This window comes from Budorcas taxicolor, chromosome 10 (genome assembly GCF_023091745.1).
Source record: "Budorcas taxicolor isolate Tak-1 chromosome 10, Takin1.1, whole genome shotgun sequence".
Classification (NCBI taxonomy): Eukaryota; Metazoa; Chordata; class Mammalia; order Artiodactyla; family Bovidae; genus Budorcas; species Budorcas taxicolor.
This window is the reverse complement of record NC_068919.1, coordinates 85342003-85369756: the sequence shown is the minus strand read 5'-3', so window position 1 is coordinate 85369756 and position 27754 is coordinate 85342003. Positions and strand designations below refer to the sequence as shown.

At 41.1% G+C, this 27754-nt stretch overlaps 1 protein-coding gene across 1 annotated transcript in view; it reads right to left on the bottom strand.

Annotated features, from left to right (window-relative positions):
* TTLL5 (tubulin tyrosine ligase like 5) overlaps positions 1–27754 on the bottom strand; it is a 307681-nt gene that overhangs the window by 86442 nt on the left and 193485 nt on the right. The window contains exon 30 of the mRNA XM_052646434.1: positions 13572–13767. Coding sequence (XP_052502394.1) covers positions 13572–13767 — 196 coding nt within the window. The remainder of the gene's footprint in view (positions 1–13571; positions 13768–27754) is intronic.

Sequence of the window (27754 nt, the reverse complement as noted above, 5' to 3'; positions counted from 1 at the left end):
AGCAACAAGGAAAGAAGGCTCTTAGAAGTTCCAGTGACCTATTCTGAAGGATGTGAATACAGGTGCTTACTGGGACAGAACAATTGAGAAGAGAGTATTATTCACCAAGCAACTGAAAACACTGTGCTTCAGGCAGCCCCTAAATCAGTTGTACCTAAAAACATCTGAGCAACAATGCAGGCCATTAAAAAGAGATAGTCAAATATACTTACAGGCTTCAGACTTCCTGCAACTAAGCGTACAAAGATACCAACAGTGTCTCTCGGTTGATTTCTCAGTAGTATTGAGACACTTGAACAGATCTTGGGCTAGGTGTTACAAACAAAGTCCTACTATGAGGCAGCTAGCTAAGGCCAGGGCTGCACCCCATGGTCACAAAGCTACTTAGCCCTAAGACATCACATTGATGACATTCCCTCACTAGCAGCCCCACCACCCAACCAAATGACAGTCATACATTGGGAGAGATTTATATTCTGAGGGCAAATTTAGACACCAATGACTGTAGGTTCTGCATTGCTTTCTGTTTTCCTCCCTCAATGCTCAGAAATATTTGGCAGACTAATGGTTTTTTTTGAAACACGTTCACACAAAAAAGGAAAACTGTTTTAAAAGTCATTTTGAATTCTGTTCTCTGATAACCTCTAGTAATATTTAGACTCTTTTCTGTGTATAATCACCTATTTTCTATGCATATGATACATTTTTTTCTGTGGGCTTACAAAAATTCATATATGATATCTGATTTTTTTGAAATTTTTTTTCATTCAAATATCTATCTTGAGCATTTGGTTCCCTATCTACAGGGCAGATCTAGATCACTGTTTTTAATGGCTATCTATTTTCTCCTGGGCTTCCCTGGTGGCTCAGTGGTAAAGAATCTACTTGCCAACGCAGGAGACGTGTGTTCAATCCCTGGATTGGGAAGATCCCCTGGAGAAGGAAATGGCAACCCACTCCAGTATTCTTGCCTGGGAAATTGCATGGACTGAGAAGCGTGTCAGGCTACTGTCCACGGGATCACAAAAAAAGTGAGATATGACTTGGCAACTAAATAACATTTTGTATTACAGTTTATCATAGTTTACTTAACCAGTCACCAACAGTATAATACTGTGAACTAACACAGTAGATCCATACATGCAATTAAGGAACTAAGTTTCCAATACATTTTTAAGTGGGAAAAAGTAGGCCCCCTAAAATTTTATACTTTCATTTTGAAACCACACACACACACATACAGAAGTTTTCGCCAGGTTGATTCTCTATTTAAGAACAGTGTTGTGATAAACATCATGTTATTTCTACCTTTTGATATATGCTGCATCATTTCCTTAAAATAAGTTCCTTAAAACAGAATAGCTAGATCAGAAGGCTGCTGCTGCTTCTACATCTTTTTAAATACATATTCTCAAACTGCCCTCTGTAAAGGTTGTACTGATTATATTTCCACCAGTATGTTTGGAAGAATAACTGCCTTACCTTTCCTTGATTATTTAAGTAAATACAACATGTCCTATGGAAAGCTGGCTTCTAATTTGTTGCTCATGCTGTTTCTCTTTTTCTCTAATGTTTATAAGACATTTATGCTTTTGGACAAACATATTATTATTTTAACCATTTTACCATAGTACTATTAATCATTCTTTTTACTCTTTCTCCTCATGTCTCTCTCTAGCAATAATCTGCATATAATTTCCTGCTGTCCAAATAAGTAAATACTAGTTTTTTAAAACGTAGCTAATTAGTATTTTATGAGCCTTGAACTTCTAAGCCACCTTCTCAAATATCATTCAAACCAATTCCTCCTTCTGGCATGAGGGGTTTGACTAAAATCCCAAGTTGAGATTATAATGCTATGGACATGTGCATTCATGCTTGCTCAGTCATGCAAGCTCATCATGTCCAGCTTTGCAATACCATGGACTGTAGCCCACCAGGCTACTCTGCCCATGGGATTTTCTGGGCAAGAATACTGGAGTGAGTTGCCATTTCCTTCTCTAGGCAATATTCCCGACCCAAGGATTGAACCCGCATCTCTCGAGTCTCTGCGTTGGCAGGTGAATTCTTTACCACTGAGCCACCTGGGAAGCCCCAGAGATATGTACATTTAAGGTTAAAAGTAATATACAATAGAAGATATGTCTGCATTTTCAGGTTCACTGAAGTCTTATTTGCAGTAGCTAAGATGTGGAAGCAGTCTAAATGCCTATAGACTGATGAATGGATAAATGTGTATACATGTGACAGAGTATCATTAAGCCTTAAAAACTAGAGAAATCCTGCCGTAAACTACAAGTGAACCTTCAGGATATTACGGTAAATGAAATAAACCAGTCACTACAAAATAATACGACAAGATTTAAGTGATACGAGGAATCCAAAGTAATCACATTCTCAGGAACACAAAGCAGAGTGGTGAACGTCAGTGGCTGGGCGGAGGGGGACGTGGGGAGCTGCTTAGTGTGTGCGGAGTTTCAGTTATGCAAGATGGAAACGTTTAGTAATCCGCTGTACAACCACATGCACACAGGTGAAAGTACTGCACAATAAATGAAGATCTCTGAGAGGGCAAATTTATGCTATGTGTTTTTTACCACAGTGAAAAATGAAGTAATACATAGCAATAAGAGCAACACCTTTTTATTGAGTTTTTATCACAGTCAGCATTGCTCTAAGCGCTTTACATACTGTATCATATAACGCTCCCAGCCATTTATGGCGGGTCCCATCATCACTTCCATCTACAGAAGAAATCAGAGCACAAAAGGCTTCCACGGTCTGTCCATGATGGCAAGTCCCGGGAGGAGTCTTATTCCGTGGCCCCGCCACACTACACTGCCTTCCTCATTTAGGCCATGCTGACTCCCTTTTCACATCAGCTGCAATGAAGTTAAATCTATCTCCCTTCCAAAGCAAAATTAAAGCAAACCTAGCAATGTGTCCAGCTTTCACCAGATGCATTTAAAAGACAGAGATTTCACTTAATTTATTCCAAGAAAAAATGGTTGAAAAAAATTTGTGCATAAGCAAATCTTTGTTACTTACTTGGAAAGTTAAAGTGTGCAAGAATATGTGTGTGTGCATGTATAATAAATAAAGGTAACCTCAAAAGATGACCAATGACCCCAGACTGAGAGTTCAATTGGTTAAAAAAATAATTCATAGCCTTACTTTCAATTGCCTCTTTTATATTTTATTTACTAGTAGTTTTACGGAATTATTTCTATATCAGTGCCCTTGTTCTCCTAATAATGTGTTTGCCTCATATCTTCTGATGAGTAAATGAAATAATTAGACAAGGTAATCTCTATGTTCCTTTACAACTTTAAATTCAGTTTCTAAATAACTAACTTGCCTTTGTCTTCAAATGTATAGTTTATTTTATTTGGCTCAGAATATCACACGTTGACCTACTGTTTATCTTATATAAACTTTGCTGTCATAGAGCTATTAAGTTTTTTCCTGCGGTTGCATCCATCACAGATGGATGGGGTTCTTTGTGTTTAAAGATGAAGTCTTTCATCATTTCACACGAAGTTACTGCTGTGAGTCCCTCTTATGCCCACAGAAAAACAGAAAAAAGCCAGAGGTCAGAGAGTGAGGGGAGGGAAGGGAACTGGCCACCAGGCAACTGTAGCAGAGCCCACATTTTAAGGGTATACAACAAACAAGGTCAATCCCAAGCAGCTGGTAGGTGAAGAGTTGTCTCTTAACATAACTACAGCCAAGTGGGGTTTTGAGTTTGATTCACTGTATTGACCTTTCCTTTAATATTTGTGCATATGGATGTATAGCAGCAGCAACAATAAAACTCAAATGCCTTATCTGACTGATGATAAATGTATAAAACAAGGAGAAAATGAAGTGTCACTTACTCATCGGGGAGGGAGGTAGACTGGAAAAGGGCTTTAGAACCCTCTGATCTGGCTTGTCTATTATAACTGCAATAAAGCTAGCTGTACAACCTTGTGTAAGTTACTTAAAGTTTTTGAGCATCAGTTTCCTCATTAGTGGAACGGAGCTACTACTACACCTAGCATACAAAAGGCACTCACTATACACCTGTTTCCTTGCTCTCACCTTCCTCCTTCCAAGCAACAGCTTAGAAAACACTCTGGTAATAACCAAGGGGTTTCTATTACTAGTAGTAATGAATCAGCATAATGAACCGATGTCTATACTGTAACAGTGCATTAAGAATCAGATTTCTATGAAATCTATTGAGAAAGCAAGCATAATACTAACCACAAAAGTGATTAGTGATTAATCACAAAAGCAACATCTGTGGTATTCACATCTGCAGACACCTGCCGTGTTTCCTGATAGCCTTCTCAAAAATACCATCATAGAACACCTGGGGCGGATTCATGTTGATGTGTAACAAAACCAGTACAATATTGTAATTAATCTCCAATTAAAATAAATAAATTTATATTAAAAAAATAAAATTTAAAAAATATGACCAATAACAAAAACAGGGTTGAAAGGACAAATTGATCACTGAAGAGATAATTCCTATGTTATTAATAACAACCCACACATTGAATCTTCAAACTCATAGAACATATTTCAGGATGCTGCAAGAACAATCCCACTACTGGGCATATACCCTGAGAAAACCATAACTCAAAAAGACACACATAGGCCTCAACGTTCACTGCAGCACTATTTACAAAAGCCAGGACATGGAAGCAACCTAGATGTCCACTGACATATGAATGGATAAACATGTGGTACATATATACAATGGGATACTACTCAGCCATAAAAAGGAACAAAATTGAGTCACGTGTAGTGATGTGGATGAATCTAGAGCGTATCATACAGAGTGAAGTAAGTTAGAAATAGAAAAACAAATCCAGTATATTAATATATAAATATGAAATCTAGAAAGATGGTGCCAATGAGCCTATCTGCACGGCAGGAACAGAGACCCAGATGTCGAGAATGGACTTGTGACAGTGGAGGAAGGACAGGGTGGGGCAAACTGATGCAGGAGCACTGACATATCCACCACCACATGCAAAGCAGCCAGCCAGGGGGGAGCTGCTATGCAGCACGGGACCTCAGCTTGGGGCTTTGTGACGACTCAGAGGAGTGGGAGGGGGGGATGGGAGGGAGGCGCTAAACGTATACACACAGCTGATTCACACTGCTGTACAGCAGAACCCAACACAACCTTGTAAAGCGATTACACGGCAGTGAAAAACCAAAAAACTCAGTGGTCCCTGACATTGTTCCTAAATAATAAAAGTCCAACGGAAGGTAGACTGTGGCCATTTCTAAGAGTTTTAAACCCTGAAACACCTTTTTAAGACATTTCTTTAATTAAGAATTTGAGGTAACTGGGGTAACACACATTTAGTAGACCTTTTCTTTTGCAACAGTGTATCTGCCTAGCAGGAGACTAGTTAAATTACCTGAGATTAAGTTTTCAAAATAGCTTTGTGAGTGTCAATAAGTACCTGTTGAACACATGAACTGCAATTTAAAATGTAATAATACATCTGCATGCACGCGTGCTAAGTCGCTTCAGTCGTGTCTGACTCTTTGCGACCCTATGAACTGCAGCCCGCCAGGCTCTCTGTCCATGGGATTCTCCACCAAGAGTCCTGGAGTGGGTTGCCATGCCTTCCTGCAGGGGATCTTCCTGACCCAAGGCTCGAACCCCCATCTCTTAATGTCTCCTGCACTGGCAGACGAGTTCTTTACCACTAGTTTTATCGCCACCTGGGAAGTGCGATAATACATACAGCATGATAGCCAAGAGCTTAGATGCTGGAGGCTGACATGCCTGGATTCAAAAACCCCAGCTCCTCCGTTTATTTGTCACTTCTGTGAGCCTGGGAAAGCCACATACGTGATGCTCTGTTTTTATAAGAGGGCAGTTGTGACGATTCACTGCGATTATACAAATACCACTGCACATTTAGTGCTTGGGCACATGGAAACATCCTGAGGAATATGGTCCTCATGAAAACCCACAGATACACATCATCGTCCCCATGTTAGAGATGAAGAAACCGAGGTTCAAGGAGGTTTAAAGAGCTTGGCGCAGGTTATGGGCTCAGATTGAAACAGGAGTATCTGACTCCACAGCCTGTCCACAGTGCCTGTTTCTGAACACCTGAATGCGGTTTTACGTGTATTATCACGTATTTTGAATGGAGTGTCATTATGGAAGAAGAGGTTAGTTTGGGCAAAATCCGCTAAATCGAATGGCTCTAAGACAATCATAATCATAAACAAACTAGATGAGTTCCCAATAAAGGTCAGAAGGAAATATAAAATTGCACAAAAGATCCCCAAACCAAATGAAAACAACACAAAACAACACAGAGCAGCAGGAGGTTAGGAAGTTCAAATCAGCCTGCTCCAGGAACTTAAGCACTGGCCTGAGGTTGTGCCCAGACTACCCCCCTAATTCCCATGCCCAACCATCCTCCCAGATACTCTTGTTGGGAAGACATAGAAAGACTCCCCCTGCAGAGCTGGTCTGCTTGTTGGTTCTCCCTGGGTCAGGCTGAGGAGCTAGCATGTTATTGCTGACTGCCTGGAAAAGCCCGGGTGCCTGCCTCCCCCTCCCCCACAACACAAACACACAGCAGCGAAGGCTGAAGTACTCATTGCTGAAGTTGGACAGGGGGAGGGAGGGCGGTGTGTATGCACAATTTTTCTAGACACATGCAATGAACTTTTAGGAGCAGAATAACAAGACTTGGCTGGGTTTATATGGGAACCCTTCCCACACCTGTGAAGCTGTGCTTATATACACACACGCCGTTAGCAAAAAGCTCATTACATATGGCACTCAAGATGTCTCATTACACACGGCACCCAAGATGTTGCTATTGTACTGAAAGACCCCTTCAAGTGAATGCTGAGCTGCGCCCCCCGCCCTGCTTGTCTCGGGATGTTAGTTTCTATTGGCTGAGCTGAAGTGAAATTGGGCATTTTAGGATGGGGAAGGAAGGCAGACAGAGTGCAAGAAGGAACTGTGGATGCAAGGTTTTCTCCTACCCTGAGTTACTTTGCAAAGTTAAAAATTACATCTACTAAAAATGGAAGGGCTTTGGAAACCAGGGAAAAATTAAGGTGTAGTTAAAATCCTCTCTCTCCCCCTGTTGTTAAAAGAAATTTCAGCAGTTCTGTCTCGACTATCAAAATACCCTTAATTTTCGGCTTTTGGGGCTTCTTTTTTTTTTTTTTTCCAGACTGGAATAGGTAGAGGAGAGAGTGGGAGGGCCAGAGGATGGGGGTTGGGAGCAGAGCTTTAACAAAGAATCACTTTAACAGAAACTACTGAGTAATCGCTCTGCCCTGGGCCAAGAATAACATCAGCTCGATGTTGGCAATTAGAATCAGGTCAGTCGGGCCTCACAGCTGGTGCAGCCCTCCTTGCAGACCCCAGCAGGGAGGGTTATTCATGCTCATGTCGCCAGCAGTCACCGCTGCCCAAGAAGGTCCCCCTGCTCAGCTGACAGAGAAGTTTGTTTTTTTTTTTTTTTTAAATCCTTCTCCTTCAAGGGCAGGAAGCCAGTCTGAGAAGGAAGTGGGAAGCAATGAGGGAAACCAGAGAGAAGATACCCTGGGATACATCAACACACAGATTCATTGAACCACCCTTAGATGGCCAAGATCCCGCAACTTCCTCAGCTATCCTGGAACCCATTTTAAATGAATAAATATACCTTAAAGCACGTGAACAGTGCTTGGACCACCATATGTGCTTATTAAGTGTTGGCCATTCTTACTAAAACAAAGAGGGAGGAATCTGTGCCGTTACTTATCTCTCGTCCCTCATAAAACTGGAATCCTGAGAGCAGTGGTTGCTGGGCAAAATGTACCCTGATAAGAGGAATGAACAGGAAGTTTTCAAGTTTGGAAAATTTATTGGTAAGGAAGCTGTGGTAGATGAAGTGAAAAAGATGGAAACAAAGTTCCTTTAAAAAAAAAAAACTGCCTGAAGTTTTATAAGGGCAACACTAAGTTTAACAAAACCAGCCTCCCTTCCAAAAGACACAGGAGAAACAATGAAAAGGAGATACTTCTAATTTCTAGCTCAGTGGTTCTCAGAAGAAAAGTCTTAGCATCATCTGGGAACTTAGAAATGGAAATTATTGACACCCATCCCAAACCTTGGACTATAAAGAAAAATGAGCACTGAAGAATTGATGCTTTTGAACTGTGATGTTGGAGAAGACTCTTGAGAGTCCATTGGGCTGCAAGGAGATCCAACCAGCGCATCCTAAAGATCAGTCCTGGGTGTTCACTGGTGGGACTGATACTAAAGCTGAAACTCCAATACTTTGGCCACCTGATGTAAAGAGCTGACTTCTTTGAGAAGACCCTGATGCTGGGAAAGATTGAGGGCAGGAGGAGAAGGGGACGACAGAGGATGAGATGGTTGGATGGATGGCATCACCGACTCAATGGACATGGTTTGGGTGGACTCCGGGAGTTGGTGATGGACAGGGAAGCCTGGCGTGCTGCAGTCCATGGGGTCACAAAGAGTTGGACATGACTGAGCCACTGAACTGAACTGATCCCAAACCTATTGAATCAGAAATGGTGTCAGAGAAGCAACTGATGTTTTAACAGACCCTTCAAGGGCTTCTGGTGCTCAAAACCAAGGGTTTGCAAACTAGGGCTTGCAGGCCAAATCCAGCCTGCCATGTTTTTCATTTTTAAAATAATTTTATTTATTTATTTATTCTATTTTTGGCTGTGCTACGTCTTTGCTGCTGCACACGAGCTACCCCCCAGTTGTGCTGTGCAGGCTTCCTGTGGTGGCTTCTCTTGCTGTGGAGCAGGGCTCTAGAGCACACGGGCTTTAGCAGTTGTGGCACGTGGCCTCAGTCGTGACTCCTGGGCTCTGGAACACAGGTTCAACAGTGTGGTGCATGGGCTTAGTTGGTTTTGCAGCATGAGCCATCTTCCCGGGTCAGAGGTGGAACCTGTGTCTCCTGCACTGGCAGATGGAGTCTTTACCACTGAGCTACCAGGGAAATCCCCTGCCATCTGTTTTTGTAAAGAAAGTTTTATTGGAAAACAGCCATACTCATTCATTTACATGGTCTATGGCTATTTTCCTTGGTAGAGCTGAGTAGTTACCACAGACCCTATGTACAGCTTGCAAGGCCTAAAATATTTACTTTATGGCCATTTACAGGAAAAGCTTGCTGATCTCTGCTCTGATTTAGAACCGTGTTTTTATAAACTGCTCATAGTTTCAATTTTATCTTGTTTTGATCATGTTCTCTATCAAATGACTGGATCATACCTATTTCCTTGTACCTCTGGCCCTAGAAGCCTCTGCCAATGGCTCCAGGTGACTTTCCTCTCCCAGGTCCATATTAGGACCAGTCTTTTGTATGAGTGATTCAGTAACACAGCAACTTCTAGACTTCTGATTGAAATTTTAGACAGAGATGAGGATCAGGCTTACACTGCATGAATGGTTAGAGATGTCCATTTCCAAACTCATATCCTGAATCACTTTTCCTTCCTGAGAGCTTCAAAAAGCTACGTGCAAAAAGGATAGACAACTTCCTTTGAATGCAATGCAAGAAAGGCTGCATGATTTTTCCAACAGCATTTCCAGGAGATCACTATGAAAGATACCGTCCACGTGTAATAGTAGACCAGAAGACAACATAGTCTGCGTGTGTATTAGTCGCTCTGTCGGGACTAACTCTTTGAGACGCCATGGACTGTAGCCTGCCAGGCTGCCGTGTCCACGGAATTCTCCAGGTTAGAATACTGGAGTGGGTTGCCATTCCCTTCTCCAGGGGATCTTCCTTACCCAGGGATCGAACCAGCGTCTCCTGCACTGGAGGCAGATTCTTTACTGTCTGAGCCACCAAGGAAGCCCCACAATACAGTATAAGATCCCGTTTAATGTCCTATTCCATAAACATATTTCTCTTGTGAATTAATACTAGGTAAATCAGATTTCCATTCTATCCACTGCTCTCAAACAGGAGCAGGAAATGGCAGCCGACTCCAGTGTTCTTGCCTGAAGAATCCCAGGGACGGAGGAGCCTGGTGGGCTGCCGTCTATGGGGTCGCACAGAGGCGGACATGACTGAAGCGACTTAGCAGCAGCAGCAGCAGCTCTCCAACAGGCAACTAACCAAACTGTTACTTATATCAATGGCTGTCTACACTTTAGCAACTTGAATCCAAAGCATAAGTTCATCAGAGAAATCATCTCTATCTAAGGGGGTTAACCCAAAGACAGACATACAGGACACACAGAGAAGGCAAACCATGTTTCAGGCAATCAATCATTTGGCTGTAATTTATAAAGGTCAGGTCCAGTATAATCACAAGCTGAGCTAAAGTAGAGGCTTAAAAATCTAACAGGGCTTTGCTCTTTCTGTGGAGTATTTCTTAAAATCCTCTGAAATAAAGTGCTCTAAGTTACTAAATATTCTTCATGTTAGAACATGAAGAATAACTTAATAACTTATTTGTTATTTTAGTAGTTATAAACTCTTCAAGCTAATAGAATGTAGTTTCTTTCACTCTCTCCCACAGTCCCAAACTTCACCCCTACTCATTTTTACCTAAATCAACTGTGGATTAGAAGAACAGGGGGAAAAAATAAAATGATGTTATAAACATATATAAAATTATGATAAATGAGGTTCTGTTCCCTCTCCAGGAGACACGAGATTAACTCCCTTCTTGGGAGTTCTGACTTCTCCCTAAAACAGGTATTCTGACAGATTCTAAAAAACATATTTTCCATATACTTCATAGTTCAGTGAAACTAGGTCAGTATAATCCTCAGTGAAAAAAAAGAAAATCCACACAAGAATAGCAGTACTCTGAGTTTTCAAAGGAATGTGAGTTGCTGGAAGCTAATCAAAAGAATGAGAAGGACTTAGCAATGAAGCAGTTTCTAAAAGTGAAAATCAGCAAAACTGTCTTTTCCCTCAGAACTCTCAGTGCTCTGCAATCACCTTTTTTTTTTTAATCATCCACCATTTCAGGGTATGGGAGCATTAAAAGGGACCAACTGTCTAGATTCTACTGAAACAAGGGAAATACGGCTATGTATATTTCCACTATCCAGCATCTGATTACAAGCTGGCATTCTAGAGTAATCCAAACTGCATGGGGTTCAGAAGTCTTAAAAGTTTTAAGAAATTCACACAGATTAAAAAAAAAAAACAAACACAGCTAAGACATACGGTGGGAAAAAATAAAAATGGAGGTGTTGCTAAGAGCATTCTCTAAAATGAAGCTAGGAGGCCACTGAGGAAGTGTGGCTTCTGCACATCTCAGCAGGAACGGAATTTGAACCTCAACTGCTCCTTGTCTTAACACAGGCATCCAGAACATCTGCCCAGTGTTCCAGAAACTCAAGATGCTTAGGGGACCCTTATCCTCTAAGATAACTTGTGACAGTCTATTTATTTATTGGTCCTTTACCCTAAAATGACTCATAACCACCTATCCTTGAAGGACAAACATTTCCTTCCGTGTGTCAGGGTTGCACAGAACAACTCTAACCCTGTGGCTTTGGCCTTGAGCCCCTGACTCTTTCTCTTCCTGGGAATAATCTTTTGGTATTACCCAAATCTGTCTCCTGAACTGGAATTCTTAAGACCCTGAATAAAGCTCTAGGGAATTCCCTGGGTGGGTGGGTGGGCGGGGGGCGGTCCAGTGATTGAGACTCCCTGCTTTCACTGCCATCTCTGATCAGGGAACTAAGATCCCCAACAAGCCAGGCAGTGCGGCCAAAATGAAAAAAAAAAAAAGGTTCAAAAACTGGCCTACATGTCTCTGCTATCCCAAATATTATTTTTATTTATTAATTTTGGCTGTAGTGGGTCCTCGTCGCATCACACAGGCTTCTTTTGTTTCGTTGACTAGGCTCTCCAGTTGCGGTGCTCAGGCTTAGTTGCTCCACAGGAGGTAGGATCTTAGTTCCCTGACTAGAGATCAAATCCACATCCCCAACAATGGAAAGTGGATTTTTCACCACTGGACAACCACAGAAATCCTCCACAAAGACTGGTTAAATAAAGAAATTTCTACGTGACAGAGGGTAGTGGGATGATGGTGTATTCCAGCTTTACAGATAAGAAGTCAGAATTTTTCTCCAGTAAAAAAAGACTTCACAAATGCCCGCACTTATGATTTCTTGATTACAAAGAATCAACATAATATATGGGCTTCCCTGGTGGCTCAGACAGCAAAGCATCCACTTGCAATGCGGGAGACCTAGGTTCGATTCCTGGGTTGCAAAGATCCCCTGGAGGAGGGCATGGCAACCCACTCCAGTATTCTTGCCCGGAGAATCCCCACGGACAGAGGAGCCTGGTGGGCTACACAGCAAAGAGCTGGACATGACTGAGTGACTAAACACAATATAATATACAGATTATATTACCACAGATAAAGATTTTCAAGTGATGAATGATACTGAAAAAAATAAAAATTCTTATGGACCTGGATGGTAGTTGAAAAGACAATAGAGAGCATAATGATAATTGCTTTATTAGAAGAAAAAAAAAAAACTTTGGGAATGTTACCTTTGAGTGAATACTAATTTTGCACAAATCAGCGCACACTACATACTACATTTTTATAAGAGCAAATGACAAGAGATTAAGCCAATATATTTCTTCACACAAATATGAGGGAAGCTCACAGAACCAGTATGGATTCATCCAAGCAGAACATGAAAAGCGTGGTGAAGAAAAGCGAAAGTCACTCAGTCGTATCCGACTCTTGAATTCTTTAGGCCAGAATACTACAGTGGGTAGCTATTCTCTTATCTTCCCAGCAGATCTTCCCGACCCACGGATTGAACCAGGGTCTCCTGCATTGTAGACACATTCTTTACCAGCTGAGCCACAAGGGATGCCCATGATACTAGGGAAAAACATGGTAACTGATTCTAATGATAATCCCAAATCATCAAGAAAAGTTTAAGTCTTCATGACCTGATTTTTTATTTTTGTGAAGTCATCCTTTCTCTGTGAACTTCCCTCGTGGCTCAGAGAGTAAAGCGTCTGTCTGCAATGCAGGAGACCTGGGTTCAATCCCTGGGTCGGGAAGATCCCCTGGAGAAGGAAATGGCAACCCACTCCAGTACTCTTGCCTGGAAAATCCTGTGGATGGCAGAGCCTAGTAGGCTACAGTCCATGGGGTTGCAAAGAGTCAGACACAACTGAGCAACTTCCAAAAAAATCATTTTAAAACGCTGGCTTTTAGGTATCTGGGAATTAGAACCTTTGAGAAATCACTGAATAAGATCAGGCAACAGAAAGGGTAAATATTACAAAAGAGATTTTTGTGCTGAAACTCTGAAATGAAAGAAAGGATGTTAAAACTGGTTCAGCATCACCTTTCAACAAAGCCAATGGATGGCTTCAGAACATTACTTCCCTGTTTGTAGACTTCCCCATGAACCAACCATTCAAGCCACAGTGGCCCTGGTAAACTTGAGAGACTACTTCCACACTTCTCATGAAAGAAAAAAAAAATTTTTTTGTTTAAACCAACAGAAGGAAGATACTAGCACATGGAAAAGCCTTATTTTTACTCACCTGATGCCGAGCTCGACTCTGGTCCAGAAGCTGCCGGGACTGAAGTTTTTGCTGTTCTAGTTGTTGCAGGGCAAAATGGAGTTGGTAGCTGCCTGCGGTGGGGTGGTACTTGTGCTGGGGGGCCACCCCTGTAGCCTTGCTATATGCGTTGTTCTCTACCTCTCCCTCCCAGGCAAAGCCACCTGTCTGGAGGCTCCTGAAGAGAAAAGAAAGCAGATTTCTTAGAACGGTTATGTGCACAATGAAGGCAAGGAGAGAAACATCTCTGTTATTTTTCCTTGATAGAACTGAACGTAGTCTGGAATTACAAATCTGATTTACCTACTAAACCGCAGCCCTATGAAGACAAAGGTGGGTGGCTCTGCCTTCCATTCTATTCGCAGCGCTTGTCCTAAGCCTTGGCATGGACTGTTAAATAATTTAAATAGCCATTTTCACTCCCCTTTAAAATGGCAATCCACTCCAGTACTCTTGCCTGGAAAATTCCATGGACAGAGGAGCTTTGTAGACTACAGTCCGTGGGGTCGCAAAGAGTCGGACACGACTGAGTGACTTCACTTCTAATGCCTAAAAGGACCCCACAAGTGGAGCCTTGAAAGCTTCAAATGCAGGAGGGCAAGTTACTTTTAGGCGACAACAGAAGCACAATCATACTAACAGTGACTTCAAAAGCATACGGGTGAATGATACAAGATTCTTGGTTTTCCTTAGCCACCTATTGTGAAGTATCTGCTAATATCTCATATCATGGGACAGCATAACTGGTGTGAGAAGATACATTTTTTTCTTATTCTGAATTCATCTCCTCTGGGATCCCGGCCACGTTGACATTTAGCTTGCGCACATTTAAGACATTATTGCTAGCTGAAATAAGCCGGCCAGAAAAGGACAAATATGCATGATCTGTCATACAACAGTCAAATTCATGCAGACAGAAAGTTGAACAGTGGTTGTCTGGGGGTGGGGAGACAGGGATGGGGAAGATACTGTTTAATGCGCATTGTGTTTTAGTTTGGGATGATGGCAAAGCTTTGGAGGTGGATGGCAGTGATGGTTGCACAACGCTGTGAAAAAGTGAAAGTGTAAAAGTGTTAGTCGCTCAGTCGTGTCTGACTCTGCTACCCCGTGGATTGTAGTCTGCCAGTCTCCTCCGTCCATGGCGTTCTCCAGGCCAGGATACTGGAGTGGGTTGCCATTTCCTCCTCCAGGGGATCTTCTCGACCCAGCGATCGAAACTGGGTCTCCTGCACTGCAGGCGGACTCTTTACCTGAGCCACCAGGGAAGCACGATATTGCAAATGTACTAAATGAACTGTACACTTAAAAGTAGCAAATTTTATTACATGTATTATTTTATCACAGTTGTTTGTTTTTTTTAAGGTCTCTACTTATTTTTAGAACAATCTTATTTGTAAATCCTTCCATCTCCTTAACACTTTTGGATATTCAACTCTGAACCTTCTTTAACTACCTAGTATTTTTTTTTTCCTTTTCCTTTTAGAATTATAGTGACCACAAAATTGTACACAGAAGAAACATGAAGAGCCTCATGGTGAACTAACTTATCCCAAAACCTTGGTGAATGGGGCTTAGAGAAATAAACTAGTGCCTAATTCAAGAAACCTATTCACAGTGATTTAAATCATCATGTTATTCTTTCCTTTGTAAATATCCTTTGGTGTTAACGGTCATTCCAGTGGCAGAGATGCAACATCACTGGGGTGAGTTGACGCAGACCTTCCTGAGTCCTGACCTACCGGCCGCCCGGGTATTAACAGTCTGGGTCTTGGTGACCCCAAAAGAGCTGGGGCAGGTGGTGTGGGGAGCAAAGTGGGTTGTCTGCAGAGGCCAGAAGCCCACATTCCTCTCTTGTCGGGGACCTCCTCTCTCACAGCGTGGTCATTCCGGGTCTCTGCTTTGGTTTCCCTGCCCCTCTTAAAGACACTCCAGACAGCTTGTTAAGGGAAAGTCCGTGTAGCACACTCTGAAGTCCACAGATGGAAGGTTTTCTACTCGAGTAACCTCACCTCTGATAGGTCACATCCCTTGCACACTTCCTCCCACAGTTTGGCTCCCACAGTGCAGTTGCACAATTACACACTTTTGGCTAATCTTCCTGGAGAACAGCACCAGAAAGCTCAGAGCTTACTTATTATTAGCTTTTTCTTTTTTTTTGACATTTGATCTTCCTGATCCCTCCTCAATTACCTCAAGGTACCAGTTGCTAGACACAGTCTTTCCCAGGGAGCTTCTGGAGATGTGGAGAAATGTGGAGACCAATGATGGTGCGTAAAAACTCCAGTATATGGATAAAATGTTAATGTTATTCACAAAGCAAAGTGTTGAGTGGGAGTCAAACAGGAGTTCCAGAGTTCAGAAGGGAGGGGCCAGAGGAAACGACTATCTCTCTTCTGGATAGTAAGAGAAGAGAAAAGCTTACCAACCAAGATACAACAAATAGCGAAGGGAACTGAAGGAGCTCTGAGTGGAAGGGCAGGCAATGGAGCAAGGCATCCAGGTACAATGAAAAGCAGGAGCAAGCCAATCCAATGAACACAGGGGAAGAGACATGATACTGCAGGAACTGCCTGCTGAACAACTCTGAGATCTCCATGCCAATTAAGGCAGGAATTCGAATGTAGAATGAAATTATCACTTAAGATAACTGGACCAAAGGTCAGACAATTCATCAACTGTGATTCTGCTTCCATTCCTGGTCTGCTAGTTACAGAAGGTTCTAGCCACAAGAAGCAGTCCAGACTCAGGGATTCAATACTAAAGGTATATAACAATACAGTTTGTATTTCAGAATTCAGCTTATGGGCTAGCTAAATTGGTTTTATTTTCTAAAAAATGTTTTAGGGTCTTCTCTGGTGGTCCAGTGGCTAAGACTCCGTGCTCCCAAAGTAGGGGCCCAGGGTTCAATCTCTGGTCAGGGAACTAGATCCCACATGCCACAGCTAAGAGTTGGCATGCCACAATTAAGATTCTATACATCACATGAAGATCGAAGATCCTTCATGGCGAAACTAAGACCTGGTGCAGCCAGATAAATAAACAGATAATAAAATATTTTAAAAAATCGGTAACAGCTGGTTATGCCTGGAACCAGTGCTGTTACTATTATAAAACTGCTTTAATAACAAATATTCCTAGCAGACACTGACTTTAATGTCTTCTTGTAACCAGAGAGTCTTATTAGGAGATGACCAGGGACAGAGTCTCAGGTGTATTGACATGAAGCAAGGGTCTGTCCTTGTAAATGGGGCAGGACAGTAGGTAAGAGAAGATCACATGAGGGCCTTTGCATAAGAGAAGGCTTATCCATCCGAATGCACACACATTGGACAGGCTGCAACAAGATTAACTTTTAAAGTGAAGGTTGTTTTTAATCTCATCAATAACAAAAGCACAGTCTCCAGCTCACAAAAAGAAGTTTCTGCAGTAAGCAGAGGTTTTTAGCAAGGAGGAAGGAATTTGTACACTGCAGCAGTAGATACGTGCACGAGTGCTTAGCGGTGTAAGGCAGTGTGGTAAGGGCCATGAGAAACCTGCTTGCTTTGAATTCCAGTGGGTGTTACTCAGACCTCGGTGTCTCACGGTCAAAGCCCAAGACTTCGGGGTTTGCAATATGCACGTTCTGTCATCGCTGACATGGAGGATGCCAGCCACACTGTCACTCGGATTTGCCCCAAGTGAGATTATATATCTACATAGTCCTTCCATGGCAGCTACGAGTTGCTCAAATACATTTCCTACTTCCACCAAAATTTTGAGATTCCGTTATTCTCTATAAAGTTCAGTTTTTATGTTATTCTTTGCTCAATACTAATATATTAATACATTCCCTATAAATAACTTCCTTATACTTTTATGTTATTTATAGAGTAGGATAAACAGAGTTAAAAGAGTTAGCTGTGAGAATGCTCTGTTGAATATTCGATTCGAATTCAGAGATTCAGAGTGAACTGTGCTGTATTTTGCCCTGACTACCTACGTAGCTAACAGCCAACAATACCGCAGGTTTCTCTAAACTGTTCTGTTTTACTAGCCTAGTCATTTAGAAGGTTGTCTTTCTTCCTTTCTTTAATATACTGTAGCACGGCAGGACTAAATGTTTTTCACCATCACTGCCCTTCCCACAACGTGTCCCACCCCTCCAACTTCGGGCCAAAAGGGCTGTATCTTTCCCACTGGTTTAATATCTGTTCCATCAAATGGATGCTGGTTGTCAGGAACTCGGAGGAAACTGGTAAAATACACAAGTCTTTAGCAAAGCAAAATCTCCTGAGCAGGCTGTTGCCCTCTTCATAAAGATATGCCTTCAGTGTCACGATTTCCCAAGAATAATATGATGTCTCAAAAGAGTATATAGGGTAGCGATGAACTGGAGGAACCCGACAGTTGTACAAACAGTGTGATTCCACAGTCCATTTCCCCAGTTCCTTCCACCCCATCCAAGCAAAAGCTGAGCAACCATGTACAGGACGCCTCTGCCCTCTTGAGGGTGTTGGCAAGTGTGTTTTCATCTGTCCTGAGAATGGGGGTGTGGGATTACTGACATTTAATAGGTAGAGGTGCTAAATGCCCAAAACTATCAGGAAGAGTCAGCCCTGTGCTGGGAAACTATGCCACTGATGCTTCTAATGAGAAACAATGTAAAGACTGAAGGAGGTGCTTTTTGGAAAGAATCTTAACTATTTCTTCACAAGAAAGAGTATCTACCCACTTCCATGACACTATACCCACTACAGACAGTGGAATGTCTATCTATGGAATGTACAGATATTCAAGAACAGCAGAGGCTCCATTCTCTTTGCCTATAAATTTTTAATCTCAAACAAAGTAGTCGTGACACACAGTAAGTGCTGGAAAGGTGCTGCAAATGCCAAAAATCCTACGAATGAGGGAAGAGCTCCCAAAAGCTGTCCAAAGCAGTGCTGGCCAGGGACTTCCCTAGTGGTCCAGTGACTAAGACTCTGCACTCCCAATGCTGGGGGCCCAGGTTCAATCCTTGATCAGGGAAATAGATCCCACATGCTGCAACCAAGAGTTCACATGCTCCAACTAAAGATCCTATGTGTCGCAACTAAGACTGGTGCCGCCAAACAAGTGAATATATTAAAATGAATAATTAGAAAACAAAGCCGTGCTGGACAGGATAAGGATGCTACATGATCAGAGAGGCATTACAAATAGTGCTGGGGAACCCCCTTGGCCAAGGGGGTTATTTTCAAGGGCAAAATTGGTGTGATTCTGCATGGAATGTTGTGTGTTCCATTCCTGATCCTTCCCAGGGTGGCTGAGGTTGGGTCATATTCACAAAGATCAAATGGATAAGAAGAGAACAGACAGGGCACACTACTCCAGCTTTTATTACATCCAGCTTCTCTATGCTTTATTATTCTTAAACTTTCATCTGTAAAATAGGGATATGATAATAGTACCTATCAACATTTCATAGGGTTATCATGCAGATTAAAGAGCTAACACAAGTGAAAGTATAGGCACACAGGAAGAGTTACAAAAATATATCACCACCACAACTACTACCATTATAATTATTCTTCTCCCTCCTAAACAATTCCATTTCCCTGCTGCCCTATAGTTCTTTGAGGTATTACAGTATATAGAAACATAGATTTGATCATTTTCCACCAGAGGATTCTGTGTTACAAAGTTAGCACCATCTAGTTATGAATATTCATTGTGAGGTCAAAAGTGGTCCAAGTTATTAATACTAAAAAGGAAAGCCTTGATGTACAGTGAATCCAAAGGGTTATTATAATTGTATTGCAATTCCTTATGTTGAGGACTGAGACAAGTTACTTGGGGAGGGCTGGATCCATCATCTCCTCTTCAATCCACTAAACAGTGAAGGTGGGAGACTTGCCTGGTGGTCCAGTGGCTAGGACTGCATGCTCCTGATGCAGCGGGCCTGGGTTCAATCCCTCGTCAGGGAACTGGATCCCACATGCTACAAAACTAAAACCCGGTGCAGCCCATAAAGAAATAAAAATACTTAAAAAAAAAAATAGTGAAGGGAGCACCTATATAATCTACCCTGTCAGGTAGTCAGTTTTTTGCTCAAACCTACTTTTCGATCCTACATCAAAGCCAAACATCTCAGAGACTGAACGTGTGATCTATAAGCACCCATAAGTCTACCTTCCTCCACTCTTCACTGGTGATCTCAAACAGAGGACTTTCTGTTTATACTGCCTGTTTCTGACCTAACATTCTCCCCAGTTTTCTAACATCGTTTCCACCCCTATAAATATAATGGCTTCCTTTTTCTATTCTAGACAGTGGTCAAGGGAGAGCAAGAGTTAACTGGAGAGGCCTCTAGGGCTCCTTAAAACTCCCCACGGGGAGTCCTACCCTCCACTTCAGAAATAATGAAATAGCTCTCTATTTTATTATAGCTCCTACATTCAGGATATATCTTGGATATAACCTCTCTTGAAAATAAACAAAAGGTAAAAAAAACCAGAAAACATTTTAAAGTTTCTGATGGACTTCTGCTTCTGAGCAAACAGAAAGTCACTTATACCTTAACAAAAATAATAAGCTGAATACACTGCCAAATTATACTTATTTCAAAACCAACAGAATGTTGAGGAACAAAATGCTAAATGAATATAACCACAGGAAGTGACAAGCTCTTTGATTTTAGCCAGGATGGTCCCTGGGACAAGGAGGAATGGAAAGTGTCAAAGATGGGGCCTAAGGCTCTACCAGCTCAATTTCTGACAAGTTTGTAACGCCTGCACGTGGCAGGTTATTTTAGAAGCCCTAGCCACAGAATGAATCTGTACCCACCCATCAACTCTTCCATCAACTTCATGGGGACACAGAAGGCTTGGCAGGGGTGGTGGTGTGTGCAAGGACTGATTATAGTCCCTTTCAGAGAAATGATGGATATTATTCTTTGACCTTGACCAAAACTCAAAAAGTAGTATCGTCTAAAAGTTAGTAATGTAAAATCCGAGACCAAATCAATGAGCTTTTCATACTCTGTTGATCTATCTAGCATTTTGAATGGATTTTTTACCCATACAAGATTTTTGTAATATACAGCATTAATCTTTAGAAATACTGGTTCACTGAGTTATGCAGACCTTCCAAATGTAGACATATTTCATTACACAATATTAAAAAACTGTATCTGTTAGTATCTATCACTCCAATCTCACCAAAAAAGTTTTTAAGTATTAGGAAAGTGTCATATTCATAGTGGTCAGTATCAGTTTTTCAGAATTCTTTGCACAAAAAGATCTTACTGGTGATCCCCATTCTGCCCCCCAAACCAGCCAGAGGTGAACAAATCTAAAGTTACAACAAAGTCCAGACCCAGCTTAATTATCAAATTAGCTAACCCCTTCTTCCTCTGCCTCCTTTCCATACACTGGAAACCTAAGAAAAAGATGAGCATATTTTTTTGGGGGGGTGAGGTGTAAATATTATTTACTTACACCTATGGTTTTACCTAAAATGTCCAGCATACAACTAACAATTATAAAAGGCATGTAGAAGCAAGAAAACATGACCCGTGAGAGGAAAGTCAGTAGAAGGACGCAGAGAGCTGGTACAGATGCTGGAGGTAGCAGACGTGGACGCCAAAGTAACAGTTATAAACACACAAGAGTACTGGGCAAAAGATGGGCAACACCTATGAACGGATGGAGGATTTCAATAGAGAGATGAAATCTATCAAACAAAGAACTGAACAAGAATCCTAGAAATGAAAAAAATATGAAATCAGAGATGAGGAGTGCATTTGGAATGCTTAACAGCAGACTGGACACAGTAGAATATCTTATATGTACAAAATTGAAATCCCAGTAGTTGAGGATGGAAGATGGGACAGGAGAAATATTTAAAGAGATTAGGGCTAGGAATTTCCAAAACTGATGGTAGACATTAACCTACAGACCTAACAAGTTCAAAAAACCCCCAAGCAGCACACGTATAAAGAAGCCCATACCCAGGCAGATCATAGTCAAATGGCTGAAACAAATCTTAAAAGCAGCCAAGGTGGCGAGGTGATTGGTGGTAGTAGTATTTTTACATATAAGGGAACAACAATGCAAATGAGTTGATGATTTATTAAAAAATGACAGCCAGAAATGTTACCTTTCAAGTGCTGAAAGGGAAACAAAAACTACAAAGTGCCAACCTATACTTAAACATTTATATAACACCTTCAATCAATTCAATCTACTTGATAACTATGGAAAACTATACCCAATAACTTTAGAATGTGTGTTCAACTACATGCGGAACATACACAAGACAGTCTAAATGCCGGGTCATAAAACAAATCTGAATAAAAATGAAAAGATCAAAATCACATAAAGTATACTCTAACCAGAATGCTGTTAAATTAAGAATCAATTAGCAAAAAGATATCTAGAAAATTCCCAAATATTTGGAAATTAAATAGTATACTTTAAATAACCTATAGACCAAAGAAGAAATCACAAGAGAAACTAGAAAATGTATCGAACTGAACAGTAATGAAAACATAACCAAACAAAATTTGAATTGCAGTGAAGAGTCCTTAGATAGAAACATATAGCATTAATACTATACTGATTTTACACATTGATGTGTAATGCAAAATCAATGTCCTAAGCTGCCACTTTAAGAAGCTAGAAAAATAAAGCAAGTTAAACACAAAGTAAAAGAATAAAAAATAAAATAATAAGAGAAGCAGCTAATAAAGTAATTAAACAAGGAAGCCATTAGACTGAGGTGGCATTAATGCCTTGGCAGTCAACATAAGCAAACCAAAACCCACCTCGGAGTCAATGCACTGACATTTGAGAAAACGCATTTAAGAACAACCAATCACAAACAGCCAAGTAGTCTTTTCCAAGTAAGGCAACCACTTAAGCTATAGCCAAATAATTTGCTTACTCTGCTTAAGAGTCTGCTCTGTTAAAAAAAAAAAAAAAGCTTTCCCGTTAGTCTCTGCCAGTGGAGCACTCTAAACCAATTTCAATTTGAGTGAAAGTATGTTAGTAGCTCAGTCGTGTCTGACTCTTCGCGACCCCATGGACTGTAGCCCGCCAGGCTCCTCTGTCCATGAGGTTCTCCAGGCAAGAGTACTGGAGCGGGCTGCCATGCCTTTCTCCAGGGCATCTTCCCAACCCAGAGATCAAATCGAGGTCTCCTGCATTCTAGGCAGATTCTTCACCATCTGAGCCACCAAGGAAGTCCACTTAGTTTGGTGCTACCCAATTAAATTCAACGTTTGTTCAAATGAACTCTTTGAAAATTTATTAATAACGTACTTCAGTTAACCTTTTAATACAATGAAATAGAAAACGGGTAAATAGGAAATACCAACAAAATCAAAAGATGCCTATATGAAAAGAATTGAAAATTGATATTCAAGCAAACTAATCATAAGGGAAAAATACATACATTATTAATATCAGGAATGAAGAAGGGGAACATCATAGAGAGAATACAGATATCAAAATATAAGGCAATATTATGAACAACTCTGTCAAATATTCAACAACTTGAGATAAACTGAAAAAATCCTTGGAAAGAAATCCTTTTTGAAAGGGACATGATGAGAGAAAATCTAAATATATAAATTTGACTTGTAGTCAAAAACCTTCTTAACAAAGAAAACTTCAAGTCCAGATGGATTCAATGAATTCTATCAAACATTTAAAGAAGAAATAATTTCAGTCTTTCACAAAATCTTTCAGTGAAGACAAGGAAAACCTTTCCAACACATTTTATGATGTTAACCTCTCTCTGATATAAAAAAAAAAAAACTTGACAAAAACATGAAAAGAAAATTACAGACCTATACGCCTGAACACACACACAAAAACTTTTAATAAACTATTAGCAATTATAATCAATCTATCTGTCTCATATATAGGATATATATTATGATCAAGTGGTATTTATCACAAGAGTGATTTAAGGTTAAAAAAATCAATCACATAATTTATCACATTAAGAAAACAAAGAACAAAAATCATATGAGAAGATGTCAAAATGCACTGGACAAAATTTATTTACATCTATTCATGACAGAAACACTCCATAAACTAGGAACAGAAAGAAAGTTGCTCAATCTAATAAAGGATGTTTATGAAAAACCTATGGCTAACATGAGACTTATTGGTGAAGCACTGAGCATTTTTTCTCCAAGATCAGGAATAAAGGAAAAACGTTTTTTCTCAAAATTAGAATATAAGACCCAATCAGTGTCATAAGAAAAAATAAAAATGCCATTATTTATAGATATATTTCCTTACACTGAAAACTCTACAATTTTTAATAAAAACACTGCACTGGAAAAACTAATAAATGGAGCAAAGCAGCAGAAATTAAGGTCCATTCAGTTCAGTCACTCAGTTTTGCGACCCCATGAACCACAGTACGCCAGGCCTCCCTGTCCATCACCAACTCCCGAAGTCCACCCAAACCCATGTCCATTGAGTGGGTGATGCCATCCAGCCATCTCATCCTCTGTCGTCTCCTTCTCCTCCTGCCCTCAATCTTTCCCAGCATCAGTGTCTTTTCAAATGAGTCAACTCTTTGCATCAAGTGGCCAAAGTATTGGAGTTTCAGCTTCAAAATCAGTCCTTCCAATGAACACCCAAGACTGATCTCCTTTAGGATGGACTGGCTGGATCTCCTTGCAGTCCAAGGGACTCGCAAAAGTGTTCTCCAGCACCACGGTTCAAAAGCATCAATTCTTTGGCATTCAGCTTTCTTTATAGTCTAACTATATATATATAAGGTCCATTAACAAAATACAATCATATTTTTATATGGTGCTGCTGCTGCTAAGTTGCTTCAGTCGTGTCTGACTCTGTGCGACCCCATAGACGGCAGCCCACCAGGCTCCCCTGTCCTTGGGATTCTCCAGGCAAGAACACTGAAGTAGGTTGCCATTTCCTTCTCCAATGCATGAAAGTGAAAAGTGAAAGTGAAGTCGCTCAGTCGTGTCCGACTCTTCGCGACCCCATGGACTGCAGCCCACCAGGCTCCTCCATCCATAGGATTTTCCAGGCAAGAGTACTGGAGTGGGGTGCCATCGCCTTCTCCGATTTTTATATGCTAGTCATATACAATTGAAATTTCAGTGTAATTATTACTGGAAAATGAAACTTTAAAAAGCAATATAATTTACAAATTCATAAAAATATACCAAATATCTCAAAATAAAGATACTAGAAAATATATAAGGTATATACATTGATTTTTATGAGCATTAATGAGAAATCTTACATAAAACCTAAGTAAACATAAAGATATCCCATATTCTTGACTGATTGGAAGATTCAACATTGCTAATATGTTTATTCTGGATTACAGACATTAGTTTTTCTCAGTTCACAATTTCCATCTAGAAATTTGTCTTGAAATTATCTTTTATTCATTAAAGCCTACTTTTCTTTATACCCTTGTTCATAGTTATAATGGCCATTTTTAAATCTTTGTCTGCTAAGTCTGTCATTGGAGGCTTCTAAGGACTGGGGTTGGAAAGAGTTGGACACAACTGAGAATGCACGCACACAAAGAAAGAAAAGGGAATCACTTAAGACCAGGACTGATTCATGAAAAAATCAGTCATGCTAGACTAACCTCAACATTCAAGAAACTAAGACCATGGCATCTGGTCCCATTACTACAAGGTGAAGAGATGGGGAAACAATGCAAACAGGGACAGACTTTATTTTCTTGTGCTCCCAAATCACTGCAGATGGTGACTGCAGCCATGAAATCAAAAGATGCCTGCTCCTTGGAAGAAAAGCTACAACCAACCTAGACAGCATATTAAAAAGCAGAGACATTACTTTGCCGACAAAGGTCCCTGTAGTCAAAGGTATGGTTTTTCCAGTAGTCATGTATGGATGTGCGAGTTGGACTATAAAGAAAGCTGAGAGTTGAAGAACTGATGCTTTTGAACTGTGGTGTTGGAGAAGACTCTTGAGAGTCCCTTGGACTGCAAGGAGATCCAACCAGTCAATCCTGAAGAAAATCAATCCTGAATATTCATTGGAAGGACTGATTCTGAAGCTGAAAGTTCCAATGTTCTGGCCACCTGATATGAAGAGTTGTCTCAGAAAAGACTTTGATGTTAGCAAAGATTGAAGGCACCAGGAGAAAAGGACAGCAGAGGACGAGATGCTGGATGGCATCACCGACTCAAAGCACCTGAGTTTAAGAAAGCCCTTGAGGATGGTGAAGGACAGCGAAGCCTGGCATGCTGCAGTCCAGGGGGTCGCAAAGAGTCGGACACATCTGAGTGACTAACACTTTCTTCTCACTTTCCAGGGAAGATGAGCAAGTGGAGGGAAGTCAGGAATGGCAGAACTGTGGAATAGGTGGCGCTTCCAGAGAGGCTCAAAGCATTGGAGGAACAGCCCTGGACAGCGAGTCAAGGGGAGCCCGCCAACACGACACTGAGTGAGAACAGGTGCTTCAGCCCCTGAAGGGCCAAACAGACTGGTGAGAAGTTCTAAAGAAGTGAGAGATACGTAAGGACAGTGACAGTAATGGTGGTGAATAGCTGAAAGGCAGAAAAAGTCACGGGCTCTGGAAGCTTGCACCGGAAGATATACTATGAAATTAAAAGTTACATACAGTCAAGAGGTCAGCGATAATTAAGTTTAGCACTAAAATGACATAGTGTAAGTCTCCAAGAAAAAGTCTGCTTACAAAAGGCTTCCATTGAATGACTGAGAGCTATTTTCATTAGTGAAAGAATAAAAGTCCAATTGCGTGTAGATATCAATTTAGTAAATAATACAGAAACTGTCTAGTAAGTCTTAAGGCTTGTTAGTAACTGCTGACTAGGAACAGTAACAGCTGGCCACATGAAATTTGTGCCTCAAATTACTTAAGTGGAATGAATTAAGAGATTGTATATTCACGGTGACAGGTGCCTTACTTAGAGAATTTTTGTTTTGGAAAATTATTTTAAAAGATCTCTAAAAATGCAAGTGCTGAAGGCTAAAAGTTTATTTTTTTACCTTTGAGTTTGCTCCCTAAGATAAGACTAAACATTTTTTTTTTCCTCCTGTTTTGAATCTATGGAGTTATATTGAGATGGTTCTTTTGTAGAAAGAGATGAAGTACAATAAAGGCAGTATGAGAGGTACAGAAAAGCTCAGAAACTGTCTGGAAGAACTATGTGAACTTTTGATGACCTATATGCTAGGTCAAAAAGCACAGAACTATATGAAATTATAAATGCAGGCTGATCTTCCTGCTTGAGAACAGGATGAAAAGCTTAAAAACCTTTAAATATTTTGTTTATTTGAGAGGATGAAAGGCTCTTGGGAAAGGATTAAAGAAATAATCCAAGAAAGAAGGCAAGAAGAAATAAAAGGCTTTGGATGCTGGAAAGGAATCAAAAACCAATGCAAGAGCTGGGTGGTGAGAGAATTCTAGAGGGAGAGCAGAGTCCTTGTGCCCCAGGATCCGCCCCCTAGGTCCTCAAGTGGATGACCCTCAGGACAGGCGCAGCACAGCTTGGTGAGGAAGAGTTGGGCTCCTGAACAAGACTGCTAGGTTCATATCCTGGCGCTACCACTTAAAGTAACAGGCTCAACGGCTCTCCGCGCCTTGGTTTCCCTGGCTGTGAAATGGGAGTAAAACTCAATTTCACCTCTCACAGGGCTGGTTCAAGAATTAAATGTAATAATCTGTCTAAAAGCATTGCACACACACACACAAAAAGCATTGCACAATTGTCTGGCACACACAATAAATGCTCAATAAATGTGAGCTGCTGTTATTAACATTCTTCCTGTGGAAAATCAACCCAAACCTTTGCGAAAACAAGCAATCAGGATGCTAAGGTACCAGTGATTCTACTACTTCTCAGAAGGAAGAGGAGCAAAGAAGTATTTGTAATTTCCTTACTGAGTACTGTGTCCATGTGGCTTAACCTGGGTGATAAACGGGGGAGTCAACCTATGGATCTGAAAAAAGAAGGACTCAGGAGTCACTCAGTGCATGCGAGCTGGGCCTCCCCAGCTACAGACAGCCGTTGCATGGCAGCCCCCACCTGAGGTCGCTTCCTCATGATGGAGACCTTGCTGCTCCAAACCAAGCCAGTGGGAGAATGCTCTGACCACAGGCAGGGTGCCGCCCCTGCGGGGAAGTGGGTGTTTACTAATAATGCTGTTACGGGA